The 22,954-nt window shown below is 33.7% G+C and overlaps 1 protein-coding gene and 1 pseudogene across 1 annotated transcript; one reads left to right on the forward strand and one right to left on the reverse strand.

The window, feature by feature from the left end:
* Positions 1–483: 483 nt before the first annotated feature.
* Positions 484–3,668, forward strand: LOC107625637 (putative glutathione S-transferase). Its single transcript, XM_016328329.3, has 2 exons — positions 484–887; positions 3,060–3,668. Exons 1-2 carry the CDS (start codon positions 564–566, stop codon positions 3,411–3,413), a joined length of 678 nt encoding a protein of 225 aa, XP_016183815.1. The 5' UTR covers positions 484–563; the 3' UTR covers positions 3,414–3,668.
* Positions 3,669–19,676: 16,008 nt separating this feature from the next.
* LOC148575089 (uncharacterized) lies at positions 19,677–20,570 on the reverse strand (annotated as a pseudogene).
* Positions 20,571–22,954: the final 2,384 nt, after the last annotated feature.

Consider the following 22,954-nt stretch of genomic DNA (forward strand, 5'->3'; position numbering starts at 1 on the left):
TTTTAATAAACATAATTATGAATTATCTGCTTCAGAAGTCAGAACACCTTTGAATTGTCAACTCATATGACTATGATAATCCTTAGTCCTTAGGTGTTTAGGTTACATCATTCAACATCTACCATTATATTTTCTTTAAAAATGATGGGATTTCAATGCAATTTTGAGCAAAAATATGACGTATATATTAAAATTAATTATTATGTATTTATATATAATTATTTATATTATTTAATTTATTTTTAATATTATTTTATATTTTAATATATATTTTATACTAATAATTAATTTTAATAACTAATTTAGTGTATATCTACCATACATTGTTATAACCTACCATTACTGTACACATAAGTCACATATGTGACATATTCTCAAATACATATGATACGACGTGGTAGCTTCTACACCTCTTATCTTACCTACCTAACTCATAATTAATCGATGACCAAACTAATTATGTATAAATATCTCAAAGCCTTTTAAAAAGCAGAAGCCAGAAACATTGGCATTTGTTAAAAGAACAATATTCAGATTTGTAGAAATTAAATTAACTAACTAACATGGCTGAAGACAGTGGAGAAGTTCAGTTCTTTGGTGTTGGGGGAAGCCCATATGCAAGAAGGGTGCAAATAGCATTGAAACTGAAGGGAGTAAAATACACTTACTTTGAAGAAGATCTTAGAAACAAAAGTGAACTACTTCTCAAATACAACCCTATTTACAAGAAGGTGCCTGTGCTTGTCCACAATGGAAAACCCTTAGCAGAGTCCCTTGTGATTCTTGAATACATTGATGAGACTTGGAACAAAAACCATGCCATTTTGCCTCAACATCCTTATGACAAAGCCATGGCTCGATTTTGGGCCAAGTTCATTGATGAAAAGGTAAGTCTTTTGTGGACATAGTTATTTCATTTGCTTATAATTTTTAATTGCGAAATTACTTTTAGTGATGAAAATTTGATAATTACAGAAATTAATTTTTATTTCTATTAACTATGAAGATTAAATTCTTATAATTATCTATATGTATCGAAAATATATTTTATAATTTGATTGTATAAGTAAGATTTTTTTGTTTTATTTTCATTTTGATTTAATTTTGTAATTAGCCTTTAATTTATTTTTGTTTTAATTTTATATTACCTAATATTTGGAGATTATAGAATAATCTCTAAATTTAAAAATATGGATTAGTTAATGTCCAAATTGGTGCATGAAAAATCATGAGTTTAATTTGGTCTATAAAGGCTTTATCGCTTCAATTGGACCACTAAAATGTTAGCACCAATGAAATTAGTTCTTAAGATAACTTTTTAATTGAGTTATCCCTAGTAAGTGTTATTTTAAAATAAGTACCATAAATCAAATAAGAGATCAAATTGATTTATGTGTGATCTTTAAAATGTGTGTATATATTTAAAAAGTGTGATCTTTATATATATACTAAAATGTGTGATCTTTAAAAAGTGTTATATATACAGGTGTTTTTCTTTTCCATTGAATTCTTATAAATCACAACAATATATTCTCAAAATACTTGATAATAGTATAAAATTCAATTTTTAAATCACATACCTAAGATAGTTACCAAAATAACATTGGCAGTCAAATTTCAATTTTATTTTTAAAATACCAAATGAATTCAGAATTGCACTAACTTTATGTCCAAACAATCATTTTGGATTAAGCTTTTTATTAAACTAAAAATCATAATTTTTTGCTTACTCTAGTTTCGGGAATAGAAGCAAAACCGTGACTGCTCTACAATGTCTTAAAAACCAAAAAACAGCATTAGCGTACAACATTTAAAATTTCATATAAAATCCAAATTAAATCCAACTACCTTCAAAAATTAATATGGTTAAACTTAACTTATCCAAATTTCTTTTTCAATTGGTTCAGGTCAATACCATTTTTAATGAAGAAGTTACGTAGTTTGGAAGTTAGGTAATTTTTTGCAAAATTCTGTTTTAAAAATCGTTGAACATAACCATATCATATTTCGTAATTAAGTCCTGTCGTAACAAAAACGTTGGAATTAACAGAATATTAGAAATATGCCTAACATTTGACTGAATATTTTATATAGTTTAACAGAATATTCTATTAATTCTAACATTTTTATCACGATAGGGACTTAGTTACAAAATCTGATATGATATAGAGACCTAATTAAAAATAATAAAAGTATAGAGATCTAATTAAAAATTTAATAAAATTATAGAGACTGACGGAATAATTAAACCATATATAAATTATAATTATAATTGTAATAAGCATATTCATGCTCTTTGAGTTACTAATAAATTTGATTTAATTCGTGAGTTTTTGGTGAACCAAATTTTAATCTTATAATTAAACCCAGTCTATTAATGATGAACATCGTAAGCTAAGCTTAAATTTGACTTGGCTTAACTCATTTAGGATTGGTAATACTAACCTTATTCACGGATATCCAAATTCAACCTAACCAGTGCATTTGGATAGGGTTAAGAGTGGAATGGGTTGAATTACGAGTAAAGTCGGATATAAATTTAATTAGGCCTAATCTTATCTGACTTCTATATACATATATGATGAAATAGATGGAGATTGAACCCACATTTTTTCTTTTATAATTTTAATATAAATTTTATTATGATTTGTTGTTCTTAATTTTAATATAAACTTGGTTTTATATTTTTTATTTTATTAATATAATTATAAATTATAAAATAATTAAATATATATTGTGTTTAACTTAAAAAAATTAACTTCTTATGAATTAAATTGGATAAAATTAGATGTAAAATTTTAGGATGCGAGTAGAACTAATATTCTCAAATCACAGATAGAATATAACTAAATTTAAAACAAATTTTAAACCAATAAATAAAATTAAAATAAAATCTAAATTCTATATCCTACTTTACTCATTATCAGTCTAAATTATTCATCTCTTCCACCCAACTTTTAGATAACATTTTAAACACTAGCTCTTAAAAATATTATTATGAAATGTATAAATAGGGTAAAATGTAAAGCCCCATTCATTCTTGTTTTTCTTGTGGCTAGTGCATTCCTACAGTAGTGAAGGCTGCATGGACTATTCAAAATGAAGAACGTGAGAAGGCCATTCAAGAAGCAACCGAGGCCCTTCAATTTATTGAGAATGAGCTCAAGCGTTATAATCACAAGTTCTTTGGTGGAGACACAATTGGTCTTGTGGACATTGCTGCTAGCTTCATAGCTTATTGGCTCCCTCTTCTTGAAGAAGCTGCGGACTTGACTTTGTTGACCGTTGACAAATTCCCTAATCTACATAAGTGGAGTCAAGAATTCACTAACCACCCTGTTGTGAAGGACAACTTACCTCCAAGAAATGGGCTTTTGGGCTTTTACAAAGCCCGGTATGCTGCGTTGAAGTAGAGTAATGTCGTGGGTGTCCTGTTTTCACATGTTGTGGATGCGTCACGTGAATTATACTCATAATAAAAAATATAATAAGAGTATAAGCTAAAATGTTATTTCGTTATTATAGATTATTAGGTTGCAAAATTAGCCGCACTGTGAGCTCAACTGAAGACTACTTTTATTTTATTGTTATATATAAGAAAAAATTATTCATATTGCTCAAGTGAGGGAATGTAATATAGAGAATATTTACCTGGACTTCCATGAATAGTTTTACTATACTTTTAGAAAAGGATTGATTGGATAGTCTATATGATAATAATATGAATGATCAACCACCATAGCTTTTTTACACTCTTGGGCATCACAAAAAAAAAAAAAGTATTTGTATAAAAATAATTATTAAAAAATATATTAGTTTTGTTACTAAATGCTTTTATAACAAAACTAAATTGTTACAAAATTTTTATAAGTCCCTAAAAAATGAATTATTTTTCAAATTCGTTCTTAAAAAATTTTATCAATCAAATTAGTCATTCAGAGATTACAAATAAATTAATTATTTTTGTTTTTCTATCACTCAATTAATAGTTTTTGTTAACAATTGATGATATAAAATATTAACTGATAGCATACATAATACCTAGCATATTCAATTGGACACTGAATAAATATATTCATAAAAATCTATCAATTTAGTCAATTTTTTCAATTATACAAATACTAATCCTAATATTAGGGGTGTGCATGGCCCCGCCCAACCCAAAGACCCGGTCCGGTCCCGAACACTTTAGGGGCTAATTTGATGTGATTTCATCGGGTCTAGGGTCGGGTATGGGTCTCAAAAGTAGACCCGGTCATTATTCCGGGTTGGGTCCGGGCCATAGCTCGGGTCACCCGAAATCGGCCCGATGGCCCGGTTATCATACACAATTAATATTTTGTGTTATTAGTGATGGTGATGGCTATTATTATGTGAAATTTAACTATTGTAAACCTTAATATTTTGTGTTATTAGTCATTATATATAAGACTATAAGTTAATGTTTTATGTTTAAAATGCATAAGACTTTAGACTAATGCATAATCTTGTGTTATTTGTATTGATTTAAATATTTGGTGTTATTAGGCAATATTAGTATTGATTATAGTTATACTTTAATTTTAGAGAAGAGTTAGTAGTTATTATATTTTTCTAAGTGAATTTTACCATGTCAAATAATGGTTGGAGTCTTGGAAATTTGGATATTTTTACATGCTAACTTACAAGAAGGTATCAAGGTAATATAATGTTAACGGCCCGGTTTTCACCCGGTATAATCGTGGCCCGAAAGTGTATAGGTTTCATCGGGTTTAAGGTCGGGTTCGGGTCTAACAAATAGGTCCGATATATATTTCGGGCCGGGTCTGGGTCACATCAAACCCGGTTTCACCCGGCCCATGCACACCCCTACCTAATATAATCTAACGACACTAAATTGATAAATTTTTATAAATATATATTTGTTTAGCCTTTAATTGGATATGCTAGGTGTTATGTATGGTATGAGTTAATCTTTCGTATCATCAATTATTGGCGAAAACTGCGTGCTAATTGAATGACTAAAGACAAAAATGATTAATTTATAATCTTTGAATGACTAATTTGATTGATAAAATTTTTTAAAGACGAATTTAAAGATTGAGTCATTTTTTAGGAACTAATTTAACTATTAACCCAAACTTTCATTGTACTTAGAGTTACAAAATGGTTTTGTAACAAAAAAAGATTTATTACAAAAAAACGTAATATTGTGAGACAAATATTTTTAACATAATTGGTGACAATTTTTCATTTTTAAAATTTTTTGTAACACTTGAATTTTTGGCAATATTTTTTTCTTTTAATTACAAACACATAATATTAATTTTTTGCAACATTATTTTTAGAGACAAAACACATATGTATAATTTGTAAAAAAATATTTTATTATTAATTGATTTCCTATATAAGTTAAACCAACATCTATATTATAATAAATTACAATATAGATTACTAAAGCATTTTAAATGTAACTGTTCCTGTGTGAAAATAGACTCCGAGGTATAGCCTATTCTGTTAGTGTTTGAACTTGCTTTCCTTGGGAGTGAGAGGAAGGAACATCGCCTTCTTGTAAGGACGGCGGCGTTGGGCACCTGCAAAGGGACTCCAACGCTCAAGTTAATAAGAGTGTGGATAATAGAGATGATATTCAGAGTGAATAACGTACCTCCTTCATGTTATGAGTGGATATATTTATAGAATTGTTGTGCTACATGCGGTTATTTAGTGAGCCTAATTATGTGATAACTGCTCTTTAGTGAGCTTCTTTAGAGAAATTTGCGGAGAGATTCCTGTGCCTATTTGGGTTGGCACGTAGTTACTTGATTTTATGGGATAAGTCTGTTAGGAGAGCAAAACATGTACTCTCCACGTACTCCTGATATAGCGTGTGTATTTAGTTTTAACTAGATTCCAATTTATAGTTTTACCTGAGCTGAAGTATAGCCAACGGATGGAACATAGCCCCTAAGCTTGACCTGTAAAAATTTTTCAATTAAACAGGTTGAGCTTCCGACCTATAAATCGGAATTGTGATTATGGCAACCCCAAGCTCAACTTGTTAGATTGAATAGAGAGAAAAAATGAAAAAAATTGGTAGTGAAAAAGTGATATTGAAAGGTTATGAACGATCGAACAGATGAAATAGATAAACAAATAAATAAAAATGAATAAAAAAGATTAGAATGTGAGATAGTTATGGCTATTCAATGAGTGGTAGCCCCCAAACTTAGTCAGTTAATCGATATTTATTCAAAACCAATTGAATGGTAAGAGTTGTTCAATCAATATAATTATGTGGGGATACTTTTTTGCTTGAGAACAATTTTTCATGGATGGCATATAGTATTTGATTGATGCGAACTGAAAAGTTCGAAAATATGTATTAGTTGACCGAATCGATTGTATGATCCGAGGATGCAATGATCAATTGTCTTTGAGAATTTTTCCAATCCACAGCAACTTATTGACGAATTTCTTGCCCAAACAATTAATTATTGAATATTGAGTGAATAATAAAGATTTGTAACATAAATAAAATGGATTGAAAGTAAACATGCATAAATTATTGTAAAATAGAAAAATAAATTGAGATAATTGTTAATTGAGTTTGTTTTTTGGTTGGTAAAAAGTCATTTTTTTCGGATTGATTAATAGCCAATTTTATTTTTCGATGGATTGATTGATTGATTTTGATATATGAAATGATAAGATACATACATAATGTGAAGCAATTCGAATATATAGAGTAGTAGATACCTCGTAGGAAGTTATGATGTATTGAAAGTTGACATAAAACATATATATGAGCAAATTAGATTATACATATACATAATTTTACCGAAGTAGAAATGTCAACGGCGACTTATAGTAAGGTTCATAAGCTATAACTCAATCTGAGTTGGTGAAGAAGGTGAAATTTGCTCATGTATGATCGAGGTCCATTCTCATAAGTTGAAGGTGAAAAATTGAAGACACATTAAACATGTCATGTCCTGTTCCAATCGCCAATATATTAAGAATAAATTTTGTTAAATACATATTCTGAAATTATTGGCTAAAGTTAAAATTAAACTCCGTCATTCCGAATAATTGGAAAAAACATGAATAAGACAGCATGAACATTGAGTAATTAGTTAAAGAACAAGCAGTAATTACTAATAACGATAATATAAATAACAAATAGAGAAGTTTTCAATAATACATGAAAACAATTGAGAAAGAATAAAAAAAAATATAGCTTATTAGCGTGTCAATAGGAATAAGTAGTTATGTATTATGCTGTTTTGCTAAAAATCAATAAAAAAAGTGTCATTACCATGGTGAGTCTATAGTCAACAACATAAGAAAAAAAAGGAATTCGGCATAATAATAAATATTATAATCAGAGCAAAGCAATGTAAAATAAGGAATAAAACGAATACTCATTTACGAGTAATACATGAATTTAAAATGAATATAAAAAAGATTCACTATCACCAAAAAGATAGAATAAATGATAAGTTAATAAATTGTAAAAGATTGTTAAATTTGATTAAAAACTCGAATATAATTCCAACTTTATGAACTTATTTCTCTCATTTTTTCTCCCGTCGTTCAGAAGATTGGCCATTTTCTTTGCCTCCACTTGGAGAGTGATGGTCATTGCCACCAGTTCATCATGAGTAGGTGGGAGAACAACATCATCAGCCGTGGACCTGCAAAAATAATAACAAAAGGTTGTCATGGAGTTATTTAATTTCGGCCCCATGGTGGGCGCCAAATATTTCGTTCAGGTCTAGCCAAAGTATATCTCTCCCAGTGAGGCTGCTAATCTATTGGTGGAGAGCTATACGTCGTCTAGAAGGTAGCCTTCGGAAATAACCTCGGCACGGTGAAACACGGTGGTGGGAGCACCTGCAAAAAGCACTCCGACGCTCAAGTAAGTATGTGAACTATAAGAGATGAAAGTAATGAATTAGAGTGAACTCTGTTGTCGGCCATGTTAAAAGGTTGGAGAAACTGTGTGAAAGAGAGAAAATAAAGTGCAATATATAAGGAATGGTGGGGTTAGATTAACTGCTTCGGCCCCACGGTGGGCGTCAAATGTTCCTGTGTGAAAATAGACTTCGAGGTATAGCCTATTCTGTTAGTAGGGGTGTTCATAAAAAAACCAAAATGTGGTTAACCGGTTAAAAAACCATAACCACATTTTGGTTAACCAGTTTAATGAAACAATTTAAAAACCATATCCATATTTTTTAGAATTGGTTAACCAAAACCAAATTAAAAAAAACCGATTTTTAACCGGTTAACCAAAACCAAAACCAAATTAAAATCAAAACCTAATTTCAAAACCAAATTACATACTCTTTCTCTCTCTATCTCTCTCTCTCTCTCTCTCTCTCTCCCTTCCTCTCCCTTTCTCTCTCCCTCCCTCTCCCCCTTACTCTCTCTTTCTCTCTCTCTCCCTCCCTTCTTTCTCTCTCTCTCTTTCTCTCCCTTCTCTCTCTCCTCCTATCTCTCTTTTTTCCTACTCTCCCTCTCTCTCTCTCTCTCATTTTTCTCTTTCTCCTCCTCTCCTTTTCTCTCTCCCTATCATCTCTCTCTCTCTCTATTCTCTATCCCCTTCTCTCTCTTTTTTTCCCCTATTTCTCTCTCTTTTCCCTCTCTCTCCCCTTTCCTTCCCCCCACTCTCTCCCTTCTCTCTCTAACTCATTTTTCTCTTTATCTCCTCTCTCATTTCCTTCTCTCTCCGCTTCTCTCTCTCTCTTTCTCTCCTTTTTCCCTCTTTCTCTCCTCCTCTCTCTCCCCTATCTCTCTCTTTCCCTATCTTCCTCTCTTTCTCTCTCTCTCTCTCTCCCATCTTCCTCCTCTCTCTCTCCCCTCCCTCCCCCTCTCTCTCTCTCTCTCTCTCTCTCTCTCTCTCTCTCTCCACCTCGTCTTTCTTTCTCTCTCCCTTGTCTCTCTATCATTCTCTCCCTCTCTATCCCCTTCCCTCTTTCTCTCTCTCCCTCTCTCTTTCTCTCCTTCTCTCTCTATCTCTCTCTCATTCTCTCCACTCTCTCACTTCCTCTCTCTCTCTCTCTCTCTCTCTCTCTTTCTTTGCCCTCTTTCTCCCCCTCCGATCTCTCTCTTCCTCTCTCTCCTCCCCTTTTTCTCTCTAATCATCTCTCCCCTTTTTCTATCTCTCCTCCTCCTCTCTCTCCCCTCCTCTCTCTCTCCTCTCCTCTCCTCTCCTTCTCTCTCTCTCTCTCCCATATCTCTCTACTTTCTCCTCTCTTTTTCCTTCTCTCTCTTTCTCTCTCTCTCCCCTCTCCTTCCTCTCTCTCTTTTTTCTTTTCTCTCTTTCTCTCTCTCGCTCATCTCTCTTTCCTTTTCTTCTTTCTCTCTCTCCTCCTCTTCCTCTCTTCATTTTCTCTCCTTCTCCTCTTTCTTTTCTTACTCTCTCTTTTCTCTTTCTCTCTCAACCTTCTCTTAATATCTATCCCTCTTCTATCTCTTTTCTCCTCTTCTCTCTAAAGCGAGAGAGAAGAGAGAGAGGAGGCGAAGATAGAGGAGGAGAAAGAAAAAAAGGAGAGAGATAAGAAGAGAGAAGAAGGATAAGAGAGAGAAAAGCAGAGAGAGAAAGAGGACAAAGAGAGAGAAAGAGAGAGGGGAGAGAGAGAGGATGGGGAGAGAGAAGGAGAGAGAGACAGAAAAAGAGAAGGAGAGAGAGAAAAGAGAAGAGGGGAGAGAGAAGGAGAGAGGGAGAGGAGGGGAGAGAGAAAGAGGGAGGGGGAGAGAGAGCATGGGGAGAGAAAGGGAGAGAAGGCTAGAGAGAACGAAAGGGGAGGGGGAGAAAGAGGGGGAAGGGGAGAGAGAGAGATAGATAGAGAGGAGGGGGAGAGAGAGAAGAGAAAGAGAGGAGGAGAGAGAAAAATGGGGGAGAGAGAGAGAAAAGAAAGAGAAGAGGAGAGAGAGAGAAAGAGAAAAAATTATTTATAGAAAATATTGAAAAGAGATAAGAAAGAAAAAGGAACGAAAGCAATGGAAGGGACTTCATTATTTACAAATGTTACTCGTATCATTAGAAAGAAAAAAATTAGATTAAAAAATTCAATTAAAAAAAGGTTTAAAATTTTGGGTTTTTGTATGTAAAAATATTAATTTTTGTGTAAAAATCTATTTTTACATGTAAAAACCAATTTTTTAGTATAAAAACCGGTTTTTGGGACAAAAACCGGTTTTTTGTGTAAAAATTTGGGTTTTATATGTAAAAATATTAATTTTTGTGTAAAAATCTATTTTTACATGTAAAAACCAATTTTTAGTACAAAAACCGGTTTTTATATAAAAACCGGTTATTTTTTTAAAAACCGGCTTTTATTTTAATAACCGGTTAAAAACCGGTTTTGAAATTCACTAACCGGTTAATAACCGATTTCATCATGTAAAACCAATTTGGTTAATTAACCAATACTATATTTTTGGTTAACCAAAAAACTGGTTTGATTTTTGGATTAACCAAACCATGAACACCCCTATCTGTTAGTGCTTGAACTTGCCTTCCTTGGGAGTGAGAGGAAGGAACATCGTCTTCTTTTAAGGACGGTGGCGTTGGGCACCTGCAAAGGGACTCCAACGCTCAAGTTAGTAAGAGTGTGAATAATAGAGATGATATTCAGAGTGAATAACGTACCTTCTTCATGTCAGGAGTGGATATATTTATAGAATTGCTGTGCTACAGGCGGTTACTTAGTGGGCCTAATTATGTGATAACGGCTCTTTAGTGAGCTTTTTTAGAGAGATTTGCAGAGAGATTCCTGTGTCCATTTGAGTTGGCACGTAATTATTTGATTTTATGGGATAAGTCTGTTAGGAGAGCAAAACACATACTTTCTACATACTCCTGATATAGTACGTGTGTATTTAGTTTAACTAGATTCCAATTTATAGTTTTACCTTAGTCGAAGTATAACCAACGAACGGAACAATAACTAAAATGATTTTTAAGCAGAATAGAATTGAAGTTCTACGAATTCGAATAATTATAGTATTCCCAACAAACAAGTACAAAAATTTTGAGATACAAATTAATTTGATACTCATAAAAAATTTAGGCAGACCATGCACAAAATAGAAATTATTACTACCAATTATCATGCCACAAACAAGTACGCTTTCTTTTTTATATGAACTTTGTTAGGGAGACAATAAAAAATCTTGACAATACTTATAAAGGATTTTAAATTTGGTCCAATACACAGAAAAAAAAAATCTAAACAGTTATTTCAAAAAATTAACCATCCCAACCCTAATTTGCCAATGAAATTTACCCAAACACCCTCTTCCCCTCAACTGTCTGCTACCCCTATCCTCATCAATCATCCCACCTCTTCGGCGTTAGAAGCTTTCTCATCGGCCATTAAACAACCATCCACGTAGTTATTAAAATAATCATCCAACTACTTAGTGAAATGACCATCTAGCATTTGTTAATTGTATATACTTAAATTAAATCGAACAAAATAACCATTCAATTAAAAATTAAAATAACCATCTATATATCTAGTGAATTAAACATTCAGTGATGATATAAGACGAAAAAAATAATTAATTAGGATCAGTATCGAAGACAGCAATCATGGCGATGCAGTCATCATATGAACTTTCAAGACCAAGCCGCTGCAGCATCCATTGCAAACCCTTCAATTCGGAGTGATACCTGATGATGACGATGAAGCCTCCGTGTTCTCCTTCTCCCACACAAATATCTCAAAAGCTTTCGTGAGATCATCATCGTTGTTGATGGTCATGAGCGCGTTGGCATGGTCTCCGGGACCTAGGGACAGTGACGAGTTTTCGGGATAGAATAGAGGTTGAGAGATTATAGTGAAATTGAAAATAACCGTGTATTTAAATGCTAATCCTAAATTTTTAAATTTTAAATTTTAAAATTAAATAATTAATTAAAAATTTAATATTTAATATTTAATTTTTAATTTTTTTTAATTTATTGTATACATTGTACACTAATATTATTATTTTTCCATATTTTCTCATTATAATACTAAATTTAAATTCACGTGTTATGCAAAATTTAGATGAATATATAATAAAGAAATAATAATATCAGTCCTATTTTTAATAATAGTATTTTTTACATTATTTTTTTATATTTTATTTTATATAAATTTGTAAAAAATAAAGAAGTGACAATATCATCTCCCCGTAAATTAATATAAAATTTAATAATACCATAGAAAATAAAAAACCAAATAATTTCAGCAATCACCTTTATTTATTATTTTTTGTCTTTTATCAAAGTTTTATTATTTTTAAGTAGCCACTTTAATTTTATTTAGTATTTTTGTCTTTTTAGATTATATTTAAATACTAAAAAGCAAGAATCACAACTAGAAAATGAATTAATACAGACAGATTTAGTCTTTATTATAGACGGATTTTTGGTTACCGACGAAATTACCGATGGATTTTGTCCCTCTGTAAAAGCTCCGTCGGAAATTATTTACCGACGGATTTTTACTAGTTACCGACAGATTTTCCCTCTATAAATTCTCCATCCATTTCTCGAAGGCGATGAACTTTCCGACGGATTTTCCGTCTGTAATTACAGACGAATTTTCAGACGGATTTTCCATCTGTAATTACAGGCAGATTTTCAGACGGATTTTCTGACGGATTTTCTGTCTGTAATTACAGACGGATTTTTCGACAAATTTTCCGTCTGTAATTTGAACTTTGGAAAATCATCTCACACTCTGATTATAAACAGAAAATTCGTCTGTAAATCCGTCAGTAATGTAAAATAGAATTTTTTTTATTTTTCTAATTACAAAATAAACTTGTTTTCATACAAAATAAATATAAATTTAATACAAATTTTTATCTAATTTGTATTCGAATTTCAAAAATAAACAAATTCATCGTATTATCAAACTAAAAGAAAAGTACTATAAACAAGCAAGTCAATATAATTCAAAATATAGACAAAATGTATTGATCATCAACTATAATTCCTAGTATATTATTCAACCATACTAAAACTATTAGCTATAGTCTTCAGTGTCATCTTCATCCTCATCATCATCATAGTCCTTTAGTGCATTCCTGATGTGGCGTGCCAGTGCCAGTGCCAGGATTATCCATTCCTGAGGGCTTGTATATTTGGAGTAAACCAAGTCCTACATATATAAAAAACATAACCGATTCAAATTGAAAAAGAATAAAACAACTTTTTTTTCACGGACTATTTTCAAGTTACTACTCACACCAAAAGACCATTCTTCAATAAGAGATTTGATCTAATTAAATAACCTCCCATTATATAAATTAAAAAAAAATGTATAGAGATTTATATATGCAGCTATGTAGGCTATTAAGAGATCTGATAATGTATTATTATTGTAGCAAGAAATCAAAAGTGATGAATAAGATATCTATATATCCTAGTTTGTATTATTCAATTTTAATTACATCAACCTAATTTGTATTTTAATGAAGAATTAGCACCCAGAGTCTATAAATGTGTATCTTGCACTCAGAGCAAAGTTAGACCTAAGATTTTGAGATTAATTGGACAGAGAAGTCAATCTTTGCTGAAGTTCAACAGCCTTGATTGATCTAGCATACTAACTTATTTGGATAAGCTTTGGTTCAATATCTATGTTCTAGGGTTGTACATTTAAAATCCAAAATGTGATTAACCGGTTCAATAGTATTTTCAATTGCAAGCTGTTTTCAATCTTCTCCAATTTGGATTGAAGAAAATCCCAAATAATTATAAATATTTGAGTCTTGTACCTGTGCTATACTCATGAGGTTGGAGCTGCTTGGCCCGGGCCTTATCAACCAACTCCTTCCACTTTCTTGATAATGTATAGACGTCAACCTACAACATACATCAACATACAATGCAATGTGTTCCATACCATAAGTCTAGACACTCAGACTAACAATTAAATTGACAAAGTGGCATTATATTATGTATTTGACCAGAATAAAATTCCAAAAGAATCAATGTGATATTCATGTAGCATCAAGCATTACTACAATATGGACTTCAGTAAAATAGATACATAAATCATGTATCTACGCAAACAGATTAATAATGCATTAGCAAAGTAAGCCAACAAAGAAAATATATATATATATATATATATCATCCTGTCCTAAAACTAAACCTAACAATGTAAAATTCAATGAAAATGAGAATACCGAAATCAAGATACCAAATTATCAAAGTGACAAATATTTTAGAATGGAGGAAAACAATGGAAAGCAAAATATAGAAATTCGAGTTATTTTTAGAAATATAGACAATGTAAAAAGCAGAGGATTTATATGTCTCCAGGGTTACTCGTCTAAACCGCTCTATAATGGTCTCTGTGTCAGTTCTGAAAAGGGGAAGGATAGATCTCACAGTAATTAAAAACTTATCTATTAATTTAGAAGGCAAGCCATCCCCATTTGCCCAAAATAGTTCCTTATCTATTATATTGAAGCTCTCATTATTTCAGTGATAAAAATTTACTCATGGAAATCAATATTTAGATACTTATTTACCTTATTCATATCTTTAAGGAATTATAGAATAAAAATAGTGGAAGATAATTACAAGGAAAGCGATTCAAATGAAACACTTGTATTTGTACAAAAGAGCCATGAAAACTGGGGAATAATCATGAATAAACTACTGCATTATAAAAAAGAGACAGACACACTAATTAATAACACAAAGCTCTGTGGAACGTAACTCCCATGGCATCATCCTCAAGGAGAGGTAGATAAAGATCAGTAGATGGTGACAACCACAGCCTCGTTGCCACGCTCGAACAATTCTACATTCTACATATAAACCACTAAATCTTGTTCCAGTACAAAGTACTGGAAGTCTAGAACTTTAGTATTCAAAATTTAATTCTTTTTATATATTAATAATTATCAAAGGTTATACATACATCTTCCTACAAGATCAGTCATTCACGTAGATATTACAAGTTTGATAGCGATTCTTAAATTATTGGTAACGAAGATTAAACAGCAAAATAATCATTGTGATCTATAAGTCAACTATCATTTGTCAAAACAAACTCACACCAAGTATTTGGCACAAAGACACTGATAGTGCACTAGCTAGCATCTACAGATTGAGCTTCTTCTGTTACTTGTAATAAGACCCAAAAGATAAAGGGTTAATGTTACCACGTAAGGTGGGATAACTACTCCACGACATAACTGTATACAACAACAAACAACAACAAAGCCTTGTCCCACTAAGTGGGGTCGGCTACATGAATCAAACGACGCCATTGTGCTCTGTCATGTATCATGTCTACAGAGAGACCGTTTACATGTAAATCTCATTTGACCACCTCATGGATGGTCTTCTTAGGTCTTCCTCTTCCTTTCGCCTTTTGTCCATCTTCTATCTCATCCACCCTCCTGACTGGATGTTCTATCGGTCTTCTTCTCACATGTCCAAACCACCTGAGACGCGATTCAACCATCTTTTCCACAATGGGTGCTACTCCAACTCTCTCCCTTATATCTTCATTCCTTATTTTATCCAATCGCGTATGACCACTCATCCATCTCAACATCTTCATCTCTGCCACACTCAGCTTATGTTCGTGCTCCCCTTTAGCCGCCCAACACTTCGTACCATACAGCATAGCCGGTCTTATAGCGGTGCGATAGAATTTACCTTTAAGTTTTAAAGGCACTTTTTTGTCGCATATAAAACCAGATGCACTCCGCCATTTTGACCAACCTGCTTGGATCCTATGATTTACATCCTGTTCAATCTCTCCATTATCCTGTATGATGCACCCAAGATACTTAAAACTTTTAACTTTTCGTAGGATGTTTTCTCCAATCTTCACCTCTATATTGGGGTTTTCCCTTCTCAGACTGAACTCACATTCCATATATTCCGTCTTGCTACGACTTATGCGCAGACCATACACTTCTAGAGCTTCTCTCCATAACTCCAACTTCTTATTTAGGTCTTCCCTTGACTCTCCCATAAGGACGATATCATCGGCAAAAAGCATGCACCATGGCACAGGCTCTTGGATGTGCTCTGTGAGTACTTCCAAGACTAATGTGAAAAGGTATGGACTTAAGGATGATCCCTGGTGTAATCCTATACCAATAGGGAATTCTTCTGTCACACCACCTTGAGTCTTCACACTAGTTGTGGCCCCATCATACATGTCTTTAATTGCCCGAATATATGCGATCCTTACTCTCCTCTTTTCTAAAACCTTCCATAAGACCTCCCTTGGTACCCTATCATACGCTTTTTCCAAATCAATAAACACCATATGTAGATCCCTTTTATTACTACGATACCTCTCAATCATCCTTCTTAATAGGTATATTGCTTCAGTGGTAGATCTGCCCGGCATAAATCCAAATTGGTTCTCTGTTACTTGTATCTCTTTTCTCAACCTCCGTTCTATTACCCTTTCCCATAACTTCATAGTATGACTCATAAGCTTAATCCCTCTATAGTTTCCGCAACTTTGTATATCCCCCTTATTCTTGTAGATAGGTACCAAGGTGCTCTTTCTCCACTCATCAGGCATCTTCTTTGACCTTAAAATCTCATTAAAAAGCTTGGTTAACCAGTTGATGCCTTTTTCTCCAAGACCCTTCCAAACCTCAATCGGGATATTATCAGGTCCTACTGCCCTGCCATTTTTCATCTGCTTTAGAGCCTCTTTTACCTCGAAGTCTCGAATCCTTCGATAGTAGTCAAAGTTTTGATCTTCTTCCCTTGTGCATAATCGACCAAGGCTCGGAAGAGTCTTCTGTCCCTCATTAAATAACTCGTAGAAGTAGCTCTTCCACCTTTCATTAATCTTCTCCTCTTGAGCCAACACCTCTCCATCCTTATCCTTTATGCACTTAACCTGATCCAAATCTCTCGTTCTTCTTTCCCGGCTCTTTGCGATTCTATATATACCTTTTTCTCCTTTTTTCGTGCCCAAATACTGGTAGAGACCCTCATATGCTCTTGTTCTTGCTTCACTTACAGCCACTTTTGTCTCTTTCTTAGCCGCCTTATATTTTTCCCAGTTATCTGCATTGCGGCATAAAGACCACTCTTTAAAGCATTCCCTTTTTATCTTTATCTTTTCTTGTATACTCGCATTCCACCACCAGGACTCCTTGTCTCTTGGTCCTATTCCTTTAGATTCACCAAAACTTTCTTTTGCTGTTCTTCTAATAACTTCTGCCATCTCCCTCCACATCTCTTCCGCGCTTCCATTCCCATCCCACTTTGCCTCTTCTCCTACCCGTCTTAGGAAGCTTCTTTGTTCCTCACCTTTCATCCGCCACCACCTCGTCCTTGGGTTCTTCGTATGATGTCTTTTCCTCAACTTTTGCTCAACGCGAAAATCCATGACGAGCACCCTATGTTGTGTTGTCAAACTCTCTCCCGGGATAATTTTACAGTTAATGCAAAATTTCCGATCGACTCTCCTCAACAAGAAGAAGTCGATTTGAGAGCTTGTCATGATGACATAACTGTATATATGGCATAAATCAGAAACAGGGAATTGTACCCAAAACAGGGAATTGTACCCAAAAATAAATAAATAAATAAATAAATAAATAAATAAATAAATAAATAAAATACACACCTTTGGATTGTGCTAAGTCCCCTGCTTCCCAGTACAATTGAGTCTGGTTTCAGATCTTCAATAGAATCCAGAAGTTTCTCTCTTGCATTACCTCAATCAAATTGGGTCCTCTTCGATCTTCTGAGGCTCAAATAGTCACAGTAGCTGTTCTTATTGAACACTAAATCAATTTAGCTATTCTTCAACACATGTAGACATATATCTTATTAATAGCCGAAAAAGAAACTTTGGTAAGAAATAAATAATTGTAAAACTGTTTACTAAGCACTGAAGAATGTAAGATCATAAAACTTAGTTCAAATTTGATACATTCAATATAAGCACCTTATTATCATATATAGACCAGTTAGTAATGAGTTCTGAAAGATGCCTCTTAGCAAGCCAAAAAGTGCACCTTCACCTGTACACATGCATTGCAATTAATTAATTAATCTGCATTCATTGCATCACCAGTTACTACTAATCTAATCTATTCTAAGCTGCTCATTACTCATAACTAATATACTAACATTGTTCATGTTGAGAACAGTAAGAAGCTGGTTTTTGTATTTCACTCCCTCACACCTGTGAATGGGTGAGGTTAAGCCATGGTGGTTTGTTTGATCCCTCTTTAGTGTGTTTATGACCTAAATCACCAGTCATAACAAGAACAGGAAGGAACAAGAACATGCATGCAAATTCCAGATAAAAAATCTCAGCAATTCAGATATATAGTTCATAAACGAATTTATTCTATATCACAATCATAGAAATTGTTATGTTTCAGATTTCACAAATTATAGGAATATACAAAATTCATACCTTAGAATTTGTAAATGAAGGGAAGCTAAGTGTAGCTCTAGCTTGCTTAATTAATGAATAATGTGTATGTGTGTGTACCCTGCCACGGAAGAAAACAGGTATTAGAGATCCCTTATATATAGGGGAGGAGGAGGAAGGGGCTATTTGCATGAGTGAATTGCATTGATTCGAGGGCAAACAATCAAAGCCATGAGCACACCCGTTTCCGAATGCCAACTCAATTCATTATTGTGGCTAGTTGGTGTGATGCAGTTCTACAATTAATACTTTGGGCCACCACTTCCGATCTATTTTACTCAAATATTCTTCTACTGATGATACCCTTGCAAGTAAAATAAACGAATAAAATTAACTGGTTTAGGATTCAGGTATACTGTTGTTCAAGAGTAACGTAAACATCATAAGAATCTAGTAGTTCATTTTTAACTGAGAGTGACTCAGAAAGAAACTAAAACGGCACTTTGTCCCCTCTGAGTAGCCTCTGTATTATGGTTCGAAGCCTCTCATCTGCTTGAACCTCCTCCTCTAGTTTATCCCACTCGGCTGACTGCACAATTGACAATGAAGAGAGCTGAAACTTCCGAGAAAGGGCATTGGCCACTGTATTTTCACTGTCCTCCTTGTGCTTTATGTCAAAATTATACCCAAGAAGCTTGGTCATCCATCATTGCTGTTTTTCCCCTCATATTCTCTGCTCTAGAAGGAATTTGAGGCTTTTCTAGTCCGTATACACAGTAAAATATTGTCCCGAAAGATAATGCCTCCAATGTTGGACTGCTAACACTATTCCCATGAGTTCCCTCTCATACACTGACTTAGCTTTGGCACGCTCTAATAGCTTTTGGCTCATGTATGCAATTAGTTTTTCTCTTGCAGCAAGACTGCTCCCACTCCTCTACCAAAGGCATCAGTCTCCAGAGCAAAAGGCTTAGAGAAAGATGGAACAGCCAAGATTAAAAATGTTGCCATGGCTTTCTTAACTACTTCAAAAGCCTCTTGTGCCTCCGTTTTCCACCCAAAATTGTCCTTCTTCAGAAGTTGTGGAAGCCCCACGGTCGATGAGAACAATCACTCTTTGACCCATCATTCTCCCTTGAACCTTGAAAGTCTTATGGGTAGTCAAATCCCAAAAACTATAAGAAGAGAGCTGCAACTCCATTGCCTCTGGTTTAGTTTCTTTTTCTTCAAGGCCCATGTCTCCCACCTCCTCAGCCACTTCTTCCTTCTCTACTTGGTCCAAAAGAATAATTTCACAATGCTTCATTTGTCACACATGCTCTGGTCCCCACTTCCCTCCACATTTAAAGTATAGGCCTTTTTCTGTCTCTCAGCCCATTCTTCTTGGGATAGTCTTCTCACTCCCTGCTGCCTAGACCTATTTGACCCACTACTTCTTACTCTCCCTAAATTCACCAAAGTGGAAATAGAATTTGGTCCAGCATTAAACTTAAAACTTTGTGTATTAGCCACACCCCCATTTCGGATCCTATTGCCCACTTGGACACTTGGGCCTTGCCGGATCCAGTTGGAGCTCCGACGCAGAATGAACCTATTACCCCTAGTAACTGAATCCACTCTTCTTCTTCCCAGAATCATCCCCGCATCCCGCCACACATTGTTTCGGTTTCTATCACTGTTGCGCGATCCATCAACTCTTGAAGGTTAAAAAAATCTGAGATTCCCATCTCTGCACACGCCTCTAGTTTCAATCCATTCAAGAAGATGCACATAAGAGCTTTGTGCCCCAAGCCATGATGTGTTCTCGCCGCCGACTCGAACTCCCGGCAATATTGGGCCACCGTTCTCATCTGTTTCACTGTCAAAAGTGGACCCATCAGATTCGCGATGGCACCAGGTTGGAACCTCTTCAGCAAGTCTTCCTTGAATCTCCTCCATGTGAAGAATGGAGTCTGTTCCTCCCACCATTCTAGCCACCTCAAAGGCCTCTCCATTGAATGCCAGCGTCACGTAATCGAGTTTCTCCCCATATTGAATTTGTGCCATGCGGAAATACCTCTCAATCTTCGCCAGCCACCCACACACATCCTCCCCGTCGAAGGTTGGGACTTCCACCCTCCGCTTTACCTCCACGCGCGGGGTTACCAGATTCTCGCTCTTCCTCTCCGCTGAGTTTTCTTTTCGTTTCTCCGTCATTCTGATTCCCATGCGGTTGCTCACCCACCTCATTCCCTTCTTGCCTTCCTCGTGGCTCCAACTTCTGCAGTCTCTTCAAGATCATCTCAATATTTCTGGTTTGTTCCTCCTGCATCACATCTATTCAGCATTCTAGTCTGTCCATCCTTGCCTCCATTGCAGCGGCTTGCGTGGACACCATACACAACGCACTCCCAGAACCTTGCTATGATACCAGTTGTAACAGGTGGTACCTTAGGTAGTGAAATTAATAGACAAAATGAAACAACTAGAGCAATAAAGAGTAAAGCAAGATAATTTCACTCAATTTACTGATATAGAAGAAAGGAAATATAAGAAAAAAAGGATAATGGTTGTGATGGTATGAGCCAGCCTCACTCTCCTGGTCTATCCTTCATTCTTTCCATAAGTTTGCCCCCTTCCTCTCCTTATTTTGCTAATACTTATACTTTCCTTACTCCAATCATGAAAATCTGTTAGAATCATTCTTACTGACAATCTTTTACGTTTTTTTTCACTAACACTGTCGTGATTCTCTTTCCTATTCTTTTCTATTTTATCCTTCACTCTCTTTCTTTAAGTGTAATGTAAGGGCAGAGAAGAAATTTGCTTCCCTTTATGATTAGAAGCTTCTATTCCTAATACTTCATTCTTGCTTGGGTATGTAACACTATACTTCTCCTTTCTGGTTTATTCTTTTGGTTTTGTAATTGTTACATGTACTGAAGTATTGAGTGATGGTACTACCATGATGGCTTTATGGACATTTGATGAGAGGGAACATGAGAGGGGTATTGAAGAATGAGAACAAAGACAAGTTATTTTTTGGTGAAAATTCATTTGCGTTTGTAGACATACTCTCTGGCTTTTTGGCCACTATATTGCATCTGTGGGGTTGCAATTGTTAAATTGTGAGAAACTCCCAAAGCTCTTTAATTGGACCCAACGAGTTCTTAAATTTTTTGCTGTCATAGAAACTCTGCCCCCTAAAGAATTACTTTTTATCGCTTTCAATGTTCGTCTTCAAACCTTTAATGCTATAAAATAAATGTCGTTTGGTTTTATGAAGTTGTAGACATTTCTCATGTATCCTAAGATATTGTTCATGAAATTTAATTTTGATGCACTTTTATTGGAAAGTATCTTTACATGTACATTTAATTATATAATACTACATCATAAAAAATAACTATTATTTTTATTGAATACGTGAATAATCATTCAAAAAAATAGATTGTGTAAAATATTTTATATTGTCAAGACTTTAAAATTAGACTCATTGTTTATGTTAAAATTTTATATATAAATTTTTAAAATATAAAATGATTTTTTCTCTTTTTTTTTTCTTCCTATTTTAATAGCATGAATTTGTATTTTCCATCCTTTCTAATCTGCAGTAGCTCTTTAAATATATCAAAAAGCATAAGAACGCTTGGAAACAAAATTAAATGATAAGAAATTCATAAAAACAGAGTTTAACACTAAAAATTCTGATGCATTGACTGTCATTTGAACCTCTAATTCACTTCAGCAGAAAATAAACTGCATTTAATCATCATAATATGGTTTTGAAATGCGTCACAGACATACTATGGAAATCCAACTAAGAAGAAGTCAAAGCCAAAAATAATATGGGCTAAGGTCTATCTATGCTATGGAGAAATATTGCTAATTCAATTCTTAGAAAGTTATTGGATAACTGGAGAGGTGGAAACAAGTCTAGATAGAATAAGCATTATGGCTTTGCTCTTTAAATGTTAGACTAATGTAATTAACTGATCTATTGTTGGATAGTAGCTTATTTTTAAGGGGAGTTTTTTTGTGCCTATAAATTTTGTGTCTAAATTATCTAAAAATAGCGATAAAAAAAAATAGGATCTATTCTTTTATTTTTAAATTCTATAACTAACATTTAGACACCAAAAAATGTACCTATTTTTAAATACTAAGCTAAATTTAAAATTTGTTGATAGAATATCTGGTAATTTTAAATAAAAAAATTACAAATACGTAGTTTACCAAATTTTATGTCTTTTTCAATTTCTAAATATTTAAAATATGTAAATTATTTATAATAAATTGAAAATATTCAAATCTTACGATAAACACTTTTTAAATATGACAAAATTATTTATATATTTTAATAGGCTCAGATAAATCAAACAAGTCAAATAAATTAACTTGTAGATTTGTATCTAAAATTATTAGTAAATTTAGATTTTAAAAAACTTAGATCTAGTTCCTGACAGTTTTACAATGTTGGTTTGAGTATAAGCGGCTTAGATTCACTTAAATAGATTCCGAATTCGTAGTTGAGTGTATCCTATAATTATGTGCACAACTCGTGTCATGTCCAAATTAGTCGGGATGAAGTTCAAGATATC

This window comes from Arachis ipaensis, chromosome B2 (assembly GCF_059453495.1).
Source record: "Arachis ipaensis isolate K30076 ecotype BB chromosome B2, ASM5945349v1, whole genome shotgun sequence".
NCBI classification, from domain to species: Eukaryota; Viridiplantae; Streptophyta; class Magnoliopsida; order Fabales; family Fabaceae; genus Arachis; species Arachis ipaensis.